This window comes from Kryptolebias marmoratus, linkage group LG8 (assembly GCF_001649575.2).
Source record: "Kryptolebias marmoratus isolate JLee-2015 linkage group LG8, ASM164957v2, whole genome shotgun sequence".
NCBI lineage: Eukaryota > Metazoa > Chordata > Actinopteri > Cyprinodontiformes > Rivulidae > Kryptolebias > Kryptolebias marmoratus.
The window spans coordinates 8,220,866-8,238,970 of record NC_051437.1 but is presented as its reverse complement, the minus strand read 5'-3'; the positions used below and the strand labels follow the sequence as shown (position 1 = coordinate 8,238,970).

The window sequence follows — 18,105 nt, the reverse complement described above, 5'->3', positions numbered from 1 at the left end:
AAATAAATGGATGTATGTATGGATGGATGTTTTATTGTCAACACTGGCAGCACTCCATGCAGTAGCATCCTAAAATTACTACAGGTTAATATTCCAAAATAACATTGTAGTCACTGGCATAAATAAATCCTAGAATAGATAATAAAATCCTGAGTAGTAGTGTGGTTAAAGCACATTTATAATATTAAAAACTTCATAAGAGAGAGCAGTAACCTAACTTATACAGAAGGCCTAACCTCAACCTTTGGAAATTCACATGGTTCCTAAAAATAAAAATAAAAACTTTCACCTTTTTTAGGTAAAAACTAAGTCATAAAGCCAATAACTAAAGCATATCTTAGTTAGAAAGTGTGCTGCTTTGATCGCACGGAGTTGAAGTTTCGCAAAACGATCTCATTTCTAAACCAAACAGTTTCAAATGTTAAACACGGAGGTAGGTTTGGCCCAACCCGGCCGCCATTTTCCTTCAGGCAGCCATTGTGTTGCAGGCCTCGGGTCACGTGACTCGGCGCGAGGTTAAAAACCGTTTCGCTTGAACGCGTTAGTTAGTCGGGAAGGAGAGGACGAAGACGAGCCTGGGCTGGTCAGTGTATGTGGGGGTTTTTCCACTTATTTAGTCTGCAGTTTTCGTGGGGACATTATAGGGTTCAGTTATTTGCTTTAGTCTCCGTCATGTTTAATTTTTTTTTTTTTTTTTTTTCAAAATATAAGGAGCATAAACACAAGTAGTCGTGTGTTGCGTAGGTCAGTGTTAGCAAAGCTGGCAGCGAGCCCACCTTTACCTCATAGCCTTTAAAGATGGTTAATTGTTTAGTTAGCTGTCTTGTTTTTGAGTAAAAGTGAACTCATGACTTGTTGCTATCAGGTGGGTTAATTAGCTTTAAATTAATTTGTCCCCGGCCTTTTTTCGGCCTAATGAAACTTGTGTTAGCTGGTTAAAAACTTACTGCTGTGTGGTGAAACATGGTTAATTATAAATGATAGTTCATGAGTTGTGTAAAAACTCAAACAGTAGCTTGGTCCAGTATTGTTACTTAGCAGAAGTCAGATTTGACTTCATGGCTTTTACAGCCCTAAACATGGGGCTAAATGTGTATTTATTTTAAATAACTCCTGCATCCTTTATGCATTTGTGTGAGACTTAAGTTTTGCATCTGGTGCTGACTTGAGCTGTATTTCTCTCCCAGTTGAAGGGTTTTGGTTTGCTCAGTGGAAACAAATGGCCTCCACCATCAGATTTGGAAGCACCAGTGACCCATGCAGGCTTGTTCCTCTGGACCGGGCCCAGCAGGCGGAGGCAGATGGTAAAACCATGTTCACATGTAGTAGTGATAGTATCTTCATTGGCCAAATAAATGTATGTTCTTTCTTTTTTTTTTACCAATAACAAAGGTAACTGTGACCCAGAAAAGCTTCTTCAGTGTCCGTTTGACAAGAACCACCAAATACGAGCCTGCCGCTTTCCATATCACCTCATCAAATGCCGCAAGGTGGGTTTTTATTATTGTAGCTAAGGCACAGAGTAATCAGAAAAGGCAGAGGTCCAACATGAAGTTGTATCTGAGGGTGAGATGTTTGTAAATTTTACTGTAAGTTTGCATAATGGGACAGATTCAAGTTACCTGCCCAGTGAGCTTGATTAGTGTGTTTTGTGCAGCACAATGGATTAGTGGTGAGCACTGTTGCCTCATAGCAAGAAGGTCCAGGGTTCAAACCCCGAGTTGGACCTGGGGTCTTTCTCTGTGGAGTTTGCACGTTCTCCTTGTGTTTGGAGAACACGGCTGCTCCAGTTGTCTTTCTCAGTCTAAAAACATTCATGTTAGGCCGCCCTTTTCAAGGCCTTCCCTTGAAAAAAAGATCTGAGATATTAGTGGGACTTTCCTGGTTAAATAAAGGTTAATGAAAAATGAAAGTTTGAAGGCTCAGCAGTGTCTGTTTGCTGTTTTAAAATAATTCAGAGTAAATGTTCTAGTTGTCTTTTCAAAGACAGCGTAATGAATTCTTCAACACTTGTGTTGCATCTCGTTTCCTGTCTGCGGGACTCAACAGCAGTAAAAAGCTGTGGTTCATCAGAGAGGAAAGAAGTTGTTTTTTTTTTTTTTAAGCCACAGGCACTTTTTATTTAGGTGTAATGAGGCACTCTTGAGACAAGATTTTATCTATTTTTAGAGGAAAAACGATCTTGATTAGATATGTGTGACCTTTTTTTAAATCACAAAAAGTCACAATTTAAAAACCCGATCAAGGCTAATTTTTTTCCTTTTAATGTTTGCTTGAATAAATACAAATTTGTTGCATTTTTTCAGATTTCCTATGGCAAAATATTTCTACAGAGATACGAAATTAACTTTTCTCAACACATCATTATTGGTCAGAACAACTTATGGTGAATTTTGAAGACTTTTTATTTATTTATTTTCACTTTATGCCTGCCCCCCTTTTTTTTTTTTAGATAATTTCTGGTTAAGAATATTTTACTGAAAGTCATCAACACCGTAACATTAAAATGAAAATATAAACATTTCACTTCAAAATGAGAAATGCAACCCCACAAAGATATAAATAGACTCAATTCAGGCGCTCTGCAGCTGTGATGTCCTCTGACAAACGTTTGAGTCGTGGAAACTCTCAGGACATTAGAGTGAAACTTCTTTGAACTTTTAATTCATTTTTACCTCAGGAGTTGCTCACACTGAATGCTCATAAGCTGCTTGTGTGGCTAGCTGCTTGATTTAATTAACAAATTCCAGTTTTAAGCTCTTTTCACACTAGGAAAGGAACAGAATCACGGTTTTTAGATGTTGCATTGCTCTCCTGCCAAACTGACCGTATATTTCTCCTCCTCTTCCTGAAGAACCACCCAAAACTGGCCAAGGAGCTGAAAACCTGCCCCTTCAACGCCCGCCACCTGGTTCCCCAGCATGAGCTGACCTACCACAGTCAGACCTGCGAGGACCGGATTTCTGTGGACACTGAAGACGGTGAGATCATTGTGTGCTCGTCTTGATGTGTGACTCAACTTCCTTGAGGGATGATGTTGTTCATGGGTTTTATACATTTTTATTTATTTATTTTTAAACAGCTGAAAGCACAAATAGACATTGGCATGTTCCAGTCAGCACATGGGTCAACCCAAACATGTCTGAGGACTGGGACAAAGGTAAGATGAACAAAACGTGTCCCGTTTTATCACACGTGAAGCTGAGGATTGGGTTGGAACAAATGTGAACCGTGCTGACAAAATGAGTCTTAATGAGGGATTATTTCATGGAGTTATTTTCTAATGTCATCCATCAATTCATTTACCTGCTTCTCCTTCCTGGGTTACCAATTAACCTGACAGCAGGTCTTTGGTCTGTGGAGTACCTGGAGTAAACCCAGGTGAGCTCAGGGAGAACATGTAAGCTCCACCCAGAAAGGCCCCAGGCCAGGAAGAGATCCTGCGACGTTTTTGCTGGGAGGCGACAGCTCTAACCACTGTTCCACCCCCATTTTTCAAATTCTCCATCTCAAAAGCTTCAAAATAATACATAGTTTGTTGAAAGCAAGAAGTGAGTTTTGTTACTAAGAGTACTGGTTTGGAAACAGGATTTTTATTGGTCTGAAGTGATGCTGTCGGGAACTTGAGCTCCATATTTTAAAAGGAGAACCCCCGAGCTTCACAGTGACGTCACACGTTCAAAGGAGTTTCCCAGCGCTTCGGCAGCAAGCGGAGGAGCAACAGTCCATTTCCTTTGAAATGAAGGATACGAATTAAGACTAATTTCTAAAAGACATATTTGTTAGAAAACTTCAATTTAAAGGAAGATTATGTGCTATTTTAGTTTGGATTGCTAGATGGTGTGTTTATGGATCCCCCCCCCCCCACACACACACACACACACACAAAAAGAAAAAAAAAATCAATATTTCCTTTTCTTGCCCTGCTGTCTGTGTTCATTACGACTCATTTTGCCAGGATGGGTTCCAATCGAGTGTAGTGTGTAACGCTAACACCTGTCTTGCAGAGGTGGATGATGATGCTGCTTCTCCTTTTGTGTGGGGGGTGACCACAGTGCAGAATAACGGGTGAGTTGTCTGCTTTACTTCAACACTTACTGACGTGCTGTATTTATTTTGGTCCGAACATTTCTTCATTTGTTTTCCTGCAGGCTGGACGCGAGGCCCACCAACAACCTCCGTTCAAGTTTTAGAGCGCCCGCTACCCTCCCATGGTCTAGTTATGAGCAGTAAACTCTGCTTGCTGCTGCTTAACCGTATAGTGTGTGTATGCTTTCTATACATGCACAGACTTTTCTTTTTTTAATTTTAAAATTTGTTCTTAACATTGTTTTAGCTAAATTAGATGCATGCCGCAAACTAAAAATTTCTCATGCAGGCTTTAAGTTGCACTGCTCACTTTTAGTCGCAGGATGTGGGTGATTATTTAGATCGGACGTGACGAGCTCTAGAAAGCTCCGCTCATTTTATTACCAGTCTGCAGACTTTATTTTACAATATGCAATAAAAGCTGTCTCTTCTTGTAATCTTGTTAGAAATTCTGTTCGTAGTTCTGTGAAGGTTTGAAGGTGGCACAGCTCGTCCACGCTGGTTACAGACTAAGGGATGCAGACACCTGTAGTTGGCCTTCAGTTTGTCAGAAACGTCTGTAAATGCCGCCAGTATTCCTGTAAGCTCGGGTAGGAGCCGTTCTACTTTTGAACGCACGTCTAAACAAGTTTCTTACTGCTGATCTCATTTCAACATGAGCAACAAATAAAATTGTTGTGATTTCAAACGTGTATTTTTCTTTTTGAATCATCTTGAAGGATTTAAATGCCTCAACTTGATGTTCTGTCAGTTCTTTAAAGTGCTGAAGAAGTAGAAGATTCCTCTGTGAGTAGAACGGTTCTGTCAATTTCTTGAGGCTGCAACATTCAAGGTGATGCGAAAATATTTCTCGTTTGAATTTCTGCAGATATGAAGGCAGCTGGGTGAGGATGAGCAGCCTGCTCTCTTTTCGTTAGAGGCTAAGATGACTCAAGTGGACGTTTTTAAAGACCTGCTCCATATTAGGTGGAAAGTTAAAGGATTCAGACTTATTTAGCAAATGTACTTTATTTTTACAGCACTGGAGGGTTAAATTTAAATAACATTAGTTGCTCTAATGACAAGATTTGTATTGGTCTGTGTGGTGACATGTCTTTAGTTATAGTTAGCATCTTTCATGTTAAGGTTGAATAACTGCAGATCATTACATCTTAAAGAGCATACAGTGCCTATAAAGTGTTTTATTGCTGTCAGAAATATAAAACGGCATTATTACAAAAAAAAACAATCAAACCAGTGTATAATTGAGGTAAAGTTTCTACAGAGTAACAATCAATAAAATATTTAACGTAAAATGAGTGACTGCATAAATACCTTCTTGCTGGGAGGCGACAGCTCTAACCACTGCACCACCCTCCTTTTAAATTCACCATCAAGAAATGAAAGGATTACGGGCCACGTGTAAATCTACCAAGAGCAGGCTCTTCTCACAAACTGAGTTAGTGTGAAGAACTCAGAGAGACCACCGAGACACCTGGGAGGTCTCTGAAGGAGGCCCAACCTTCAGCAGGTGAGATGGAGAGACTACAAGAAAATAGAGCACCGGTTTTAAAGTCCCTACGCCGGCTCCCTGTAGCTCAGAGAATAGACTTTAAAATGTATCATTGTATCAACCCTCCAGAACACTCAGGTCTTCTGGTTCTGGTCTACTTTGTATCCCCAGAACCAGAACCAAACATGGAGAAGCAGCTTTCAGTTTCCATGCACCATCAATCTGGAACAAACTCCCAGAAAACTGCAAAACAGCCAAAACACTAAATTCCTTTAAATCAAGGCTGAAAACTCACCTGTTTAGAGCTGCCTTTTGATTAGTAGTCCACAAACAAATTCAAATGCTCTGAACAAAATATCTTATTACATATTGACCATCTCCTTATGATTATCCAGAGTATCTGCTCGATGATTTTTATGATTTTTTTTGGGGGGGGGGTTGTAATGTAATTCTACTGATGTTTTATTATGTGAAGCACTTTGAATGCCTTGCTGCTGAAATGTGCTATACAAATACATTTTCCTTTACTTTACATATAACCACTGCTGATCAGGTTCTTGTCCAGTCTGAGCTTTATTAAAGAGAGGAAAAGAGGAAGACACTGTTGAAGAAAACTCATCAAAACTCAAGAGTCTTTAAACAATTAAGAGTCAAATGATGTAGAAACTGATTATTTAAAGAAGGAAAAGCTTGAGCATGCTACAAAAAATTAAAACCTGGGTCCAAAAAGAAAGTAATGAATATATCAGGGATAACTCTTAGGCTGTAAATTCCAGGTTTTCTTATGAATTATTATTTAAAACTGTTTCTAAGTCAGGAGGAAGTGATCTGTCTGAATACATTCACCACCAGATGGCGCCACTTATTTGCATTCTACCTGAAAAGTAGCCTGCAGGCCCTAAAAGCCTCTTTTTAAAGAAAATTCATTAACTATTCAGGCTAAAAGCTCCACTGACTTCCAGGTGTGTGTGTTTTATATGAACACATTTAGAATCTCAGTGCTGACCCTGAGGAAAAGGCTTTTGTCTCCGAGGAAGCAGCTGCGCAGGCGTGACCTCAGGGTGGGATCAGGATAATCCAAGTGTGAAAGCTGCCTGCCCAGCACACTCTGTCATATCTAAGAGGCATTATTGATTTCATGTGATGACTGTCTATTTTTGTTGCGGCTATTTTTAGAGGTGTTCAGAATGTCTTAACTGTAAGGATGAGATATGACTCCCTGGACATGATGCAGGACTTAAGGTCTTTCTAAGACTCTTGTCTCTAAAGGAGCTCCCTCCTTCGCTCATGTGTTACTTTTTCTTACGTGTATTCAGTGTCTGCTGAGTGATACGGAGGAGCCTGGCTGTGTTTTTTTTGTTTGTTTTTTTTAAACCGCTCAGGTTCAAATGTCACGTTTCAGACACAAGTCTTTAAAGTGCTCAGCAGTGCTTGCATGTTTAAGCCGGTGTGTCGTAGCTCCAAGAACTTCTGTCCGATCCTAAAATAAGGAGTTAAAGGCCGAGCATTTCTTAAAGGAATGCATATCGCCCGCTGCCCTTCATGCCAGAGTTTTAGACTAAGATCATTTTATAATGGGAAGCCATTTTGGTCACAAATTATGTCATGCAGCACTGCACTCTTGTGAAATCTATTGGTGCTCAGACCGTGTGTTGAGAATGACTCTCAGCTACCACCACATCCAGCTTTAGATCAAGCTCTGTGAATGTGAGTTTGCTATGGTTGGCGTAGCAGTGGCGGCCATCTTGAACTGGGTCAATTCCAAAAGCTAATCAGTTGCAGATGTACATTTATTGATTCTGGTTACTTTCTGAGAGTCTCCGTTAAATTCGGTCCCCTGGTTCATGAAATATTTTGCTAACACAACATACAAACAGCTACACAGACACGGGCGGAAACAATGGCGCCCTTTCATCTTTGGTGGTGGGCGGTTTCGGTGCTGTCAATCACAAGGGACACATCCCGAAATTTAAATACGTCAAAATGTGACATCAGAGGTTTCGGGCTGAAGTATGTTCACGTTTGGACACATTTCTGTAGTCCAGAGCTCATTCTTCGCTTTACCATAAAGCAGAACAAAAGTGAGGATATGAAAACTGTAAAACGGCGTGTTTAGTTTTACATGGTTGAGCAGCGACACAGTTCCTCCTCCACGCTGGGAACCACAGACACCGAATGTTCAAGTTCTGTGTCTCCCATCAGATTATTTCACATTTAGCTTCAGCAGATAAAAGTCCACATTTACACGGCATTAATGTTCACATTTTTGGTTGCCTTTAGCCAAACTGTTTTCTTCCTCCTCGTGGTCTTCTGTTGTGATTTAGTTTTTCAGTGAGGTCCCTGTTCACACAGTTTGCTCTTGAAAAAACTCAGTTCAGCTGTGAACAGTTTTGTTGCCATGTTGGGTGGTTTTTAAGGCTTTTCTTGTTGAAACTATTTAACATCAAAATGATTAAGGGTGCTAATGCAGAAGCGTTCAAGCGCCTTTCTTTGTGAATGCTGATTGGCCATTTGCACTATTGTTTCCCTGTTTTTATTATGCTGTACCCTTTGCAATCTAACCACTTCTGCATACTTTGTGCTATTTTAGCCGTGTTTATTGTATATCAAAATGTCCAGCTCGTTCAGGAGACAGGTGCTACGACTTCTGGTTTCTGTAACTTTATACTTTTCAAAATATTTTAAATTTACGAATATTTTCCCCCTAGACGCACATTAAGATCTCTACAACTCCTTCAAAAGACCATGTTCATGAACTTGAGCTATTTTTGTCTTCTCATGCTACTTTTAGCTTTTAGCTAGTGCCCAACTCTTTTCTTTTAACTTTATCAGCAAATTTCAGCATAATCAGCACTCAGCATTCGCTCTGCATTTTTGCAGAAAATACAATTTCTCTATTTACCATCCTGTTCAAAGGTTTTGTCCTGCATCTTGTTGCGCACCTTTCAAATAAAACGTGCAAATTATACATCAAAACATGCAGTTTAGTGGTAAACAGTGGGATCTGGCTGGCATTTTGGTGGCGGGACGTCAAAATTTGCCAAAAACTTTAAGAAACAGAGCAGGCAGCAAACTTGTTTTAATTAAGAGGTCTAAAATTACTGAATTTATGAAGGCATAAGTCTATGATAATAATAAAAGATTTTTTTTATCTTCTACCTGCTCCTTTTCAAACAAATTGCATGGCAAGGGGCATGACAATTTATTTGCTTATTCAATTTTTTTATTGCTTTCTTTTTCTTTTTTTTTGTGTAAAGTAAATAAATAAAAGCTGAAATAAAACGTAAAGCTCCTGACAGCCAGCCGCACCTCCTGGTTATGTGACAGACTGCGCCGAGTTCATTTCAGACCTCTGCTCCCATGCGACCCTGAAACTCTTCACTTGGCCTCATGAACACTCAGCAAAACAAGTTTCAGGCACGTCTCTGAAACCCAAGCTTCTCGGCTGGTCTCACGTTGTAAAGTGCGTCTCTCGCGTTTTCAGCCAAGAGTCCTGCACAATGTGCGAGGAACAGTTTGCTCTCTGGAGCTGTCCTCTTGCTCTGTACGTCTGAGTGAGGTGGGTGATCTTCCTGTTATCGCCTGCATTTCTCTAACAAGGCACGTTCATGCTCCTCTTACTTTCCTGAGTTACAGTTCGGGCGTGATGATGGCTGGATCACAAGGGTCCTGCTGTCCACATGATCTTTATCAGCGCACCATCTCACATAGAGGCTATGTAATCAGATGAATGCCGACTATCCAGCTGCTCTTGTTGCATAAGTCCCACATTTGGACAGTTATAAAATCATCCACACTGTATATTATGTTACAGAACTAGAATGAGAATTTCTGAATCTGTAGCTGGAGAAGTTTGAGGTGACACAACGACTGCAGCTGATGATTGGTGACTCATTATTAACCAGTTCAGTAACCTGTAAGGATAAAGAGCATAATTAAATACGTGAGGGCAGATAGAAACCAAAGCACACTGCATATTGCACACTCTGTGCATTAGTCAAGTGGACATTCTGACATTATCATTATTTGTGCATACTTCCTAACACCATAGTCTTTTGTGATAATTGTTGGCCTCCTAAAGTACATCAGTCATGAGTATTTCTTTGTTGCTCTGCAGATGTGGTGCCTGTATTGCTTAAACCTTAAATAATAAGCACATCAGCAGGCGACAAGAAGACAAAACTCACAATTTATTCATAATCAGTGTGTGTAAACACATAGCACGGTATTTGGTCTGCAGCAGAATAAATCTTAAATTAACAATATTTGTCATAGTTTTGTACAAGAATTTGATACATGACAAATAGTCTTCTTCTTCTTCTTCTTTTGGCTGCTCCCTTTCATGGTGGCCACAGAGGATCATCTGTCTCCTTCTCACCCTGATCCTCCTTCACCACATACCATGAACCTCCTCTGTGCTCTTCCTCTTTTCCTCCTCCCTAGCAGCTCCATATTTACACATCTTTTGTCCAATAAATCCACGGTCCCTCTTCTACACATGTCCAAACCATCTTAGCCTCAACTTTGTCTCCAGACCACCCAACCTGCCCATATCCTCATTTCTAATCCTGTTCATTTTGGTGAAAATCGGAACATTTTCATCTCTGCCACTTATACCTCCGCCTCCTTCCGTTTTGTTAGTGCCACCACCTTCCAAACCAAACATCATAGCAGGTTGCACTACCATCTTGTAAACCTTCCTTTTCAGTCTTGCAGCTATCCTTCTGTCACAAATCACCCCTGACACTCATCTCCACCCTCTCCACCCTGCCTGCACTCTCTTCTTTCTTGCTTTGGATGGTCACCCATGGGTATTTAAACTCATCCACTTTCCGTCCCTCCACTCCTCGCAGCTTCACCTTCACCGTTCCACCTGTCTCCCTCTCAGTCACACCAGAGTAACTGAGAGTGAACCTCCACCTCTCCACCCTCTCTTCCACCTGTTCCTTACTCTCACCTCAGCTCACAGTGTCGTCTGCAAACATCACAGTCCATGACTTTCCTGCCTGACCTCATCTGTTAACCTGTTTATTAAAATCAAGAAGAGGCTCAGAGCTGATCCCCGATGTAATCCCACCCCCATCTTGAACCCATCTGTCACTTCTACTGCACATCTCAGTGTCTCACTGTCCTTGCACTTGTCCTGAGCTAACCTCCTATACTTTCTCTCCCTCCTGGCTTCCTCACACAGTGCTAAAGTTCTTCTTTTGGTATCTTATCATGCTTTCTCTAGATTCACAAAGACATAGTGCAACACCTTCTTACCTTCTTGACTCTTTTCAATCTACACTGTCAAAGAAAGAAGTGGGGTAACCTGGCAAAAAGGGCCACAATCCCAAACTTGGATAATTTGGAAGGGTTGCATCAGGAAGGCCATCCACTGTGAAATCTTGGCCAAATCAAATCAACAATATACAATAAATACAATACGAAGTTTCTTATGCTGCTGTGCAGAATGTGACAGTCAAAGATTGAACTAATCCGCTACAGACATTCTGATAGATTAACTATAAACCAACATCGGTGGATATCTCTTCCAGAAAACTTCTTGATTTTGCCGGTGTCTCGTCTCCGGCTGACTAGGATCTTCAGCAGGCTTTTAGAGCTGATAGTTGTGCCCGAGTGTCTTTGCACAGATAAATAATCTGTATAAAGGACAAGCAAAAGTGAAACTTCAAACTCACATACGTGGCTTGGCCTTTCCTTCTTCGTGTCATTCACAAGTTTTCTGATGATTGTTGAATAAACTGTCTTGATGTCTGTTAAACCTCACACACTAAATAAGGTCCTTCTTTTAACCTTTGTGTGCTGAATGTTTCATCATTTCATGTCGTGTTTCATCATAAAGAGGCCCACATTCTCATGATAGATGGTCCCTTTCTGCTCCTGTCTGACTCCTGTTTGTCCCTCTCTGTGCTGATTAGTCATTGCTAATCCCTTCGTACTTCGTCTGGTTTGGGTCGTTGCAGCGTGTCATCGGTTCTCGCGAACAACAAGCTTTCTAAACCGTGAACTGTTGGAGATTCTCCCAAACAATACTCCAAGCGCCGTGAGGTGTGCATTCATGTGATGCCACACATGCATGCGTTCATGTGAGTGGTCTGGGTTATTTGAGACCGGACTGGGAGTTCCATCGCCTTCTAAAAAGAGACCAGCACATAACTGGGTTGGTGGGAGGGGGCACATTTTTTTATAGCAGCGTGTTTTGATGTGTTGCCAAAAGAAGAAGCTGTACTTGACTGAAGTTTACAAGCTGTTAGAACAGGACAATTCTCTGCTCTGTTTCCAAGCTCATAAGCTGAGGAAGACATCATTATTGCTCACGAAGGCAGGCGATGATGATGAAGTTGCTTGTGTGTATGACTGTCTTATCCCATGAATCACTGGACAGATTTAAATGAAACTCTTAGGAAATAATCATTGAATGTCAATCTAAAACTCCATATGTTTTGAAGTCAGGCTTATCAACGTCATCAAACACAATCAAATGTCGCTGTAACTCAGTCAGACTTACAGATATTGAGCTAAAATTTGGTGTGAAAGTAGCTGAGAGTCATTCACAAGACATCCTCTGAGTGCTAACAGGTCGCACAAGATCTCCCAATGATTGTGCATCATGTTATTTTCAGGATTTTACCAAAAAAGGTTAAAATTCCCTTATTTTAGATTAGCTTAAAACTATAAAAGATGGCAAAGTGATGAGAAACCCTTCAAGGAAAGCTAGGCCTTAAATTATTTAAAACAATGACCGAATCCGATTTTGTTTTTTTTCCCCAATTATTTAAGAATGACAAATGCATTTAAAATGTGCACTTTTGCATTTTATTTTAAGTTTTGCAATAAAGGTTCATCATAGTATGTAAAAATAACAAGCACACAACAAAATGTCCCTACACTGCAGGATACAGTTCACGTGTCAAAGCACCTTCAGGTTTTAATACAGATTTATCATCATTTACAAACAAGACCAGTGCATAAGACTGTACTGGATAATACACAGTATATTAGCTGCTCAATGCTGATTCATGATACATGAATGATACCACTGAATAATTGTGTAGGTTTAACCTACTTTCTTATCACCAAACTATGATGGTGGCATTAAATATAAAGTGTAAATGAGTGACTTCTGCCTCGCGTACTAAAGAAGGGAAAGGCTGTCTGGATCCCAGTTTGCAATGATTTACTGCTTTCAACGTCATTTAATCTAATCAGAGCAGCAGTACTTTTAATACTTGAGCTTCACATGATCACAATATTGCTTTATGGTGTTTTAGGTGGAAAAAAAATGGGTAAAAATACACAATTCAGTAGATTCACTTACCTACCTGTTACAAGGTAACAAGTCATTTTCATAATACAGCCCAGTCCCTGTAAGTAAGTACCTGATTAGGATCAGGTAAGTCTGTACCTGGTACAAGGCTGTGTTATGCATTACTACCATAAATGGTACATATATTATTTGTAGTCAAATTGTAAACGACAGGAGTCATTTTTCCTCCGTCAGTGATTCCATTCATGGCATGTTGTTGAATGTAAACAGTCCCTGTGTGGTCCTTAAGCGGGCCCTCCTAATTTCATCTTCAGACTACAGTTTTCCAGAAAGTCAACTAAGATGAGCATTGTGGACTGGATCCAGATACTCTACGTCTTGAACAAATTATTCTCCTTCTAACTCAGAAGTAGCACTTCTCTTATCATGCTGCAGAATCCCTCAGTTTTTTTTATTCTTCCCAACTTTGCAGGTTGGCTTTGCTCATCTGGAGCACGAGCACCGAGTCTTTTCTCCTCGGCTCCCAAACGAACCCCGGATTAAATTCACAGATGCTCCACATTGCACTGTCCATCTTTAAAACGGTAGCGTGTCCATTAAGATTTTCTCCACAATCGGGGGTTGCGGAACAAGATCCTCCAGTTTCAGGTAAAAGAGGCGCTGGAAGCCCTGCGTGCACAGAGTCCTGAGCTCGGGCAGCTTCCCCAGAAGTCTGGACAGGTAGTTGGGCTGCAAGAACTCAGAGCCACAGCCAGAAACCTGGTCTTTAAGGCAGGTGATGAGCTGGCTCTGCAAGTCCTCCACGCGTCTCGGCTCCTTAAGGCCGTGCCTGTCTGCAGAGAGAAACGACAAACGTGCTTAGGTTTTCCGTCTTTTAAAAAAAATCAGCAGACTATCCTGTTGGGTTTGAACTGATTGCAGTGAGGAACATGACTTGCAGGGTTTTCTAATCCTTTCTTTCCTAAATTATTATTTGAAAAGTTGCCATACTAAACTTAAATCAAGCCTAATGGAATATACCACGTGACTGCTAAACACGGAGACAGTTTGTTGGGTCTGCTCATTAACCTTCACGCTGCCTGCAGTGATATATGACATCTCATTATAGATGAGATCCTGTTACAGTTTGCCGTGCACCTGTTGTTCCAGTACTGTGTTGTGTAACGACTGTAATAAAACCTAAAGCTCGCTTGAATTAAAAAGGACTGTGTTAAACTTGATATGAATTCAGATCTCACCAGTGATAATGACCAGAGCTGTGAGACAGACGAAGGAGGAGTCGCTCAGCTTCATGCGATGAAGACTTCGGGAAAACTCCAAGATGGAGTCGACCCAGTCCCCGAAGCCTCGGACGCACTGGGTCCTGTGAAGTACTGTCCCGTCGCAGAAGACGAGCTTCTTCATTTCAGGGTCAGACCTATGAAAAGAAAAAAAAAATGCAGGTTGTTTATTCTATCCAGTTCAATCCATCTATGATGATAAGAACTTTTAAAACAAGTTAGGAAGTTGCAGTCACCGGTATGCGAGGCGCAGGATGAAGAGTTCAACTAACGCAGATTCCAGCAGGAGTTCCTGATCCTCTGAGCAGAAGTCAGAGAAACCCGGGACATCCTTCGCCCACTTCCTGATGACCTCAAAGGAGGCTGTGAGGAGGTCGTAAAACTGTCTGATGTCACCAACATCCTCCTTCTGGTCCAAGCTGACTTCATGTTCAAAATACTGAAACAACAAACCAAACAGATGTTAAGAAACAAGTCTCACTTTTTCTTTTTTTTTTTTTTTTTTGTCAAATTACAGAGATCTGGTTCTGCTCACCTTAGAATAATCCAGGGACACGTCGCTGGGATTTGACTCGATGTGGGCCCTCACAAGAGAAGAGATCAGGCTCACTGGAGACGCAGTGGTTGTCACGTCTCGGACGGCTTTAGGCTTTGAAGGCAGACGACCCCTTCGTCCTTTCAGACTATCTGTTCTCACAACTGGAAACCAAATAAAAAGGGTGTTAATGTAACCTCCTTCTCACCTGAAACCTCTGTACTGAGTCTGAATTATTACAATCACCCACAATTTGTTTTTAAATGTTTAAAATGGTGGATTTTTCGAACCACAACAGAAATTTGAACACTTTAGTGACAACATTTACTGAAAACAGAATCCTCCTGCAACAGAATAAGCAGAACTGTGCCGATGGTTTCAGATTGTAAAGAGCTGAACTAATCTGAGAGACAAAACACCCAAACTGAATCCTGTCCCACTTTGTCCCTGCTGGTTTTTATCTCACACTTTGCTCACCTTCTTTGACCATCCCCACTGTGAGGCACTTCTGGAAGCGGCAGAACTGGCATCGGTTCCGCCTCTTCTTGTCCACAGGACAGTCTTTGTTGGCGAGGCAGACGTATTTGGAATTTTTCTGGACTGTGCGCTGTAAAAGAATAAGGTGAGGGATGAGGGCAAACCTCACTGGAAAAGTGGTACAAAATCATTGCTTTTATAAAAAAGATTTCCATAGACTTGTCACGCCTTCTTACCTTGAAAAACCCTTTGCAGCCCTCACAGGTGCGGACCCCATAGTGCTGACAGGAGGCATGGTCTCCACACACGGCACAGCTGCCCTCGCTTCCACTCTTTAACTTGGGCGATAAGCTTCCATCCAGCTGTTTGGTGCCATCAATACCACATGCTTGCTCCATCGCCATGGGGGGGAAGGTCAACGCAGAGGAGTGAGGATGAGCCACAGCAAAAGATTCCTGCTCTCTCAAAAGGGCTTGACCCAAATGAGGCATGTCCTCCCCGGATCCTGACCCGAACGTGAAAAAAGAGGGCGTGTGTGGTACCGAAGTGTCCTCGGGCATCCAGAATCCAGGGCTGGTCGAGTACGACCCGAAGGCCGAATCCCAGTTAGACACATGCTGGGTCTGGTACCCGGGCGTCGAAGGAGACGAGGCCGAAGCTGGGCTGCCAAAATAGTCCGACCCGCTGGCCTCGTCAAGGTAACTCAGCATAAAGGGTCCCGTGTAACAGCCGTAAACCTGGGGTTCGTCCAGCGGGAAGGGGCTCTCCTGGCCCGAGGCGGGGGCTACGTGAGCGGGGGCTGTAGTGAACTGGCACGAGTACGCCTCAAAGTCCGCAGGGGTGCCCACCAGGGAGCCGATGCTCGGCAGGGGCGGCGCTGAGAGGTGGTCCCGCGGGCTGCCGCTCGGGTCCGCAATCAGCCTGGAGATGAAGTCTGTGCTCTGGAGCTCTGAGCCGCTGATGCCGTTCTCGTAGAACTGAGATCCATACTGGGGGTGTATGCACGTCATGGCTGCAAAACTGAGGAGGATCAGAAAAATGGTCAGGTTTGTAAAACTTTAAACCAGGTATGGAAAGAAAATTGAATGTCTAGGATTGAGTTTTCTTCCCTGTTTCAGCTCTGTGTACAACAGGTGACCGTATTTATACACAAAAATCACCTGTGCTCTGAGTTAATAGGACATCAGAATGTTGCTTTAGTGATGTATATTCCTTTGAGTACTTTCCAAACTTGTAATCGATTTTCTACAGTGAGAACAGTCCTCAGGGCTATGTCTTTATTAAAGGTGATTTAATTAAAAAATTACTTTTTAATTCATATATTTGAATGAATTCACATAGTCCTGCACGAGTTGTGTAGGCAGACCTCCCTGTTCTGTTCTGTTCTGTTCTCTGGAAGTCCTCTGTGTGAGTTTTAGGGAACCTCTGGCTCTTTGAGGCTTTGTTGCAACACTTTAAAGAGTATTGGTTACGTCGCTCGGTTCTGAGAAAACCTGGAAAGTCAAACTCTCTTTATAGCACGAGTCAAATCCTAAAGCATCCTCCCGGTCATGTTTTACTACAGCAGTAAAGCGGCAGCAAACTGCAGAGGGATCGTTTCTGACAACACAGCAGCTCAGCAGGTTGACGGAACTCTTTTTAACTCCAGGAAAACAGAAACGCTTCATCTGCTCAAAACCAATTAGAAGCCGAAGACCCGAGTCTCTTTAAGAAGTAGTTTTCCTTCAGATCGCGCGCAGCTGGAAGGAGAAGTCGTCTCTTACCTGTCAGTGAGGGTTCGAGCTGTGAGCAGTCTACCAGCGACCATCCGTCATCCTCCGAGCCCCAGCTGAGTGGCAGTCCCTCCGCTCTCCTCTCCACTACTCGCTTTATTCTTCGCTTTTTTGTGCCCATGACGTCAGAGAGGTTTCCAACACGCGGCCAATCAGAGCGCGTGCTGTGCGCGATGACGCACTCCGGGATTCCGTTGACGCGCGTAGCGCGAAGAACCGCAGCATTATCCTGCCGACACACAGACCCACACACAAGGCCCGATCTAACCCGGTGGACGTGAATAAAACATCTCCCGGGGAAGGCAGAGCCCCATGCTCTCCGCACGTGCTCCTCTTTAAAGCTGAACTCGTCGCGAGCGTTCACTACGTTCAGCTCGCGCTGCTCAGCGTGGAAACATGAATTGGAGGGGGAGAGATGTGATGTCACTTGCAAACAGGAAGTCACTGATATGGTTTCTGTTTTTATGAAAAAGAGATCTCAAATGGCAAAAGTTGAAAAAAAAATGTATACTAAGAAAAGCCACATGCTGGCTTGCAGCTCAGAATAAAAAAAAGCCTTTCTCAGGAGTTTAAATTTCAAATTATTATGATAGCTACTTTGAACAGGTTGCACAAATATTCAAAATGGCACACTATGTTGAAGGAGAAGAAAGGAAAGCAGTGAATTGTCCCTGAGTTGTGTTATTTTGGTTTAAAATCCAAGCCACCTTATCGTTTATGACTTACTGGTGTATTTATAGTAAGCCTGCAAAGAGCAGAGGGGTTGCCTTTCAGACAGGGAGGTGTGTGTGTGTGTGTGAGTTGGGGGGGGGCTTGATCAAACATTATGTTACGTGCACCTAACTGCAGATTCTCCGTGCACATTTACTGGATTCAAGTTAAAACAGTTGTCTCGATTTTGTGCTTCACTGTTTAAAAAAAATTCCCCAATTAATTCTAGTTACTGTACTGGAGCCCGAGCTGGAAGAATGTTTCAAACTTCACAATCCACATCTATTATTCTCATTCTCTTTAATGTTGAATCATTTAAAGGGGCAATTCAGTCCATGTGAAGTTGGGGGCGGTAGAACAGTTGTGAACGGTTAATATCTTACCTGTTGTAGATAGCTCTTTGAACGACCTCAGTTTGAAGAAATAGAGTTTAATTCTGACAGGAAAGATGAGCCTGTGGCTGGTCCAGATGACAA

At 42.1% G+C, this 18,105-nt stretch overlaps 2 protein-coding genes across 3 annotated transcripts; one reads left to right on the top strand and one right to left on the bottom strand.

Moving 5' to 3' along the window:
* Window positions 1–460: 460 nt before the first annotated feature.
* zgc:56699 (uncharacterized protein LOC405758 homolog) lies at window positions 461–4,777 on the top strand. 2 transcript variants are annotated; one of them, XM_017419156.2, is made up of 7 exons: window positions 461–589; window positions 1,188–1,304; window positions 1,393–1,490; window positions 2,855–2,981; window positions 3,083–3,160; window positions 4,008–4,068; window positions 4,152–4,777. In XM_017419156.2, exons 2-7 carry the CDS (start codon window positions 1,220–1,222, stop codon window positions 4,231–4,233), a joined length of 531 nt encoding a protein of 176 aa, XP_017274645.1. In that variant the 5' UTR covers window positions 461–589; window positions 1,188–1,219; the 3' UTR covers window positions 4,234–4,777. The 2 variants fall into 2 exon arrangements, with proteins under 2 accessions (XP_017274645.1, XP_017274644.1); XM_017419155.3 differs by having other exon boundaries at window positions 473–583.
* A 7,603-nt stretch (window positions 4,778–12,380) lies between these two features.
* Window positions 12,381–17,174, bottom strand: nr4a1 (nuclear receptor subfamily 4, group A, member 1). The gene is made up of 7 exons (XM_017419125.3): window positions 16,910–17,174; window positions 15,383–16,166; window positions 15,147–15,276; window positions 14,670–14,833; window positions 14,371–14,573; window positions 14,093–14,271; window positions 12,381–13,687 (listed from the first exon to the last, which is right to left on the bottom strand). The coding sequence occupies exons 1-7, from the start codon at window positions 16,951–16,953 to the stop codon at window positions 13,431–13,433; spliced, it is 1,761 nt and encodes a 586-aa protein (XP_017274614.1). The 5' UTR covers window positions 16,954–17,174; the 3' UTR covers window positions 12,381–13,430.
* Between the last annotated feature and the right edge of the window lie 931 nt (window positions 17,175–18,105).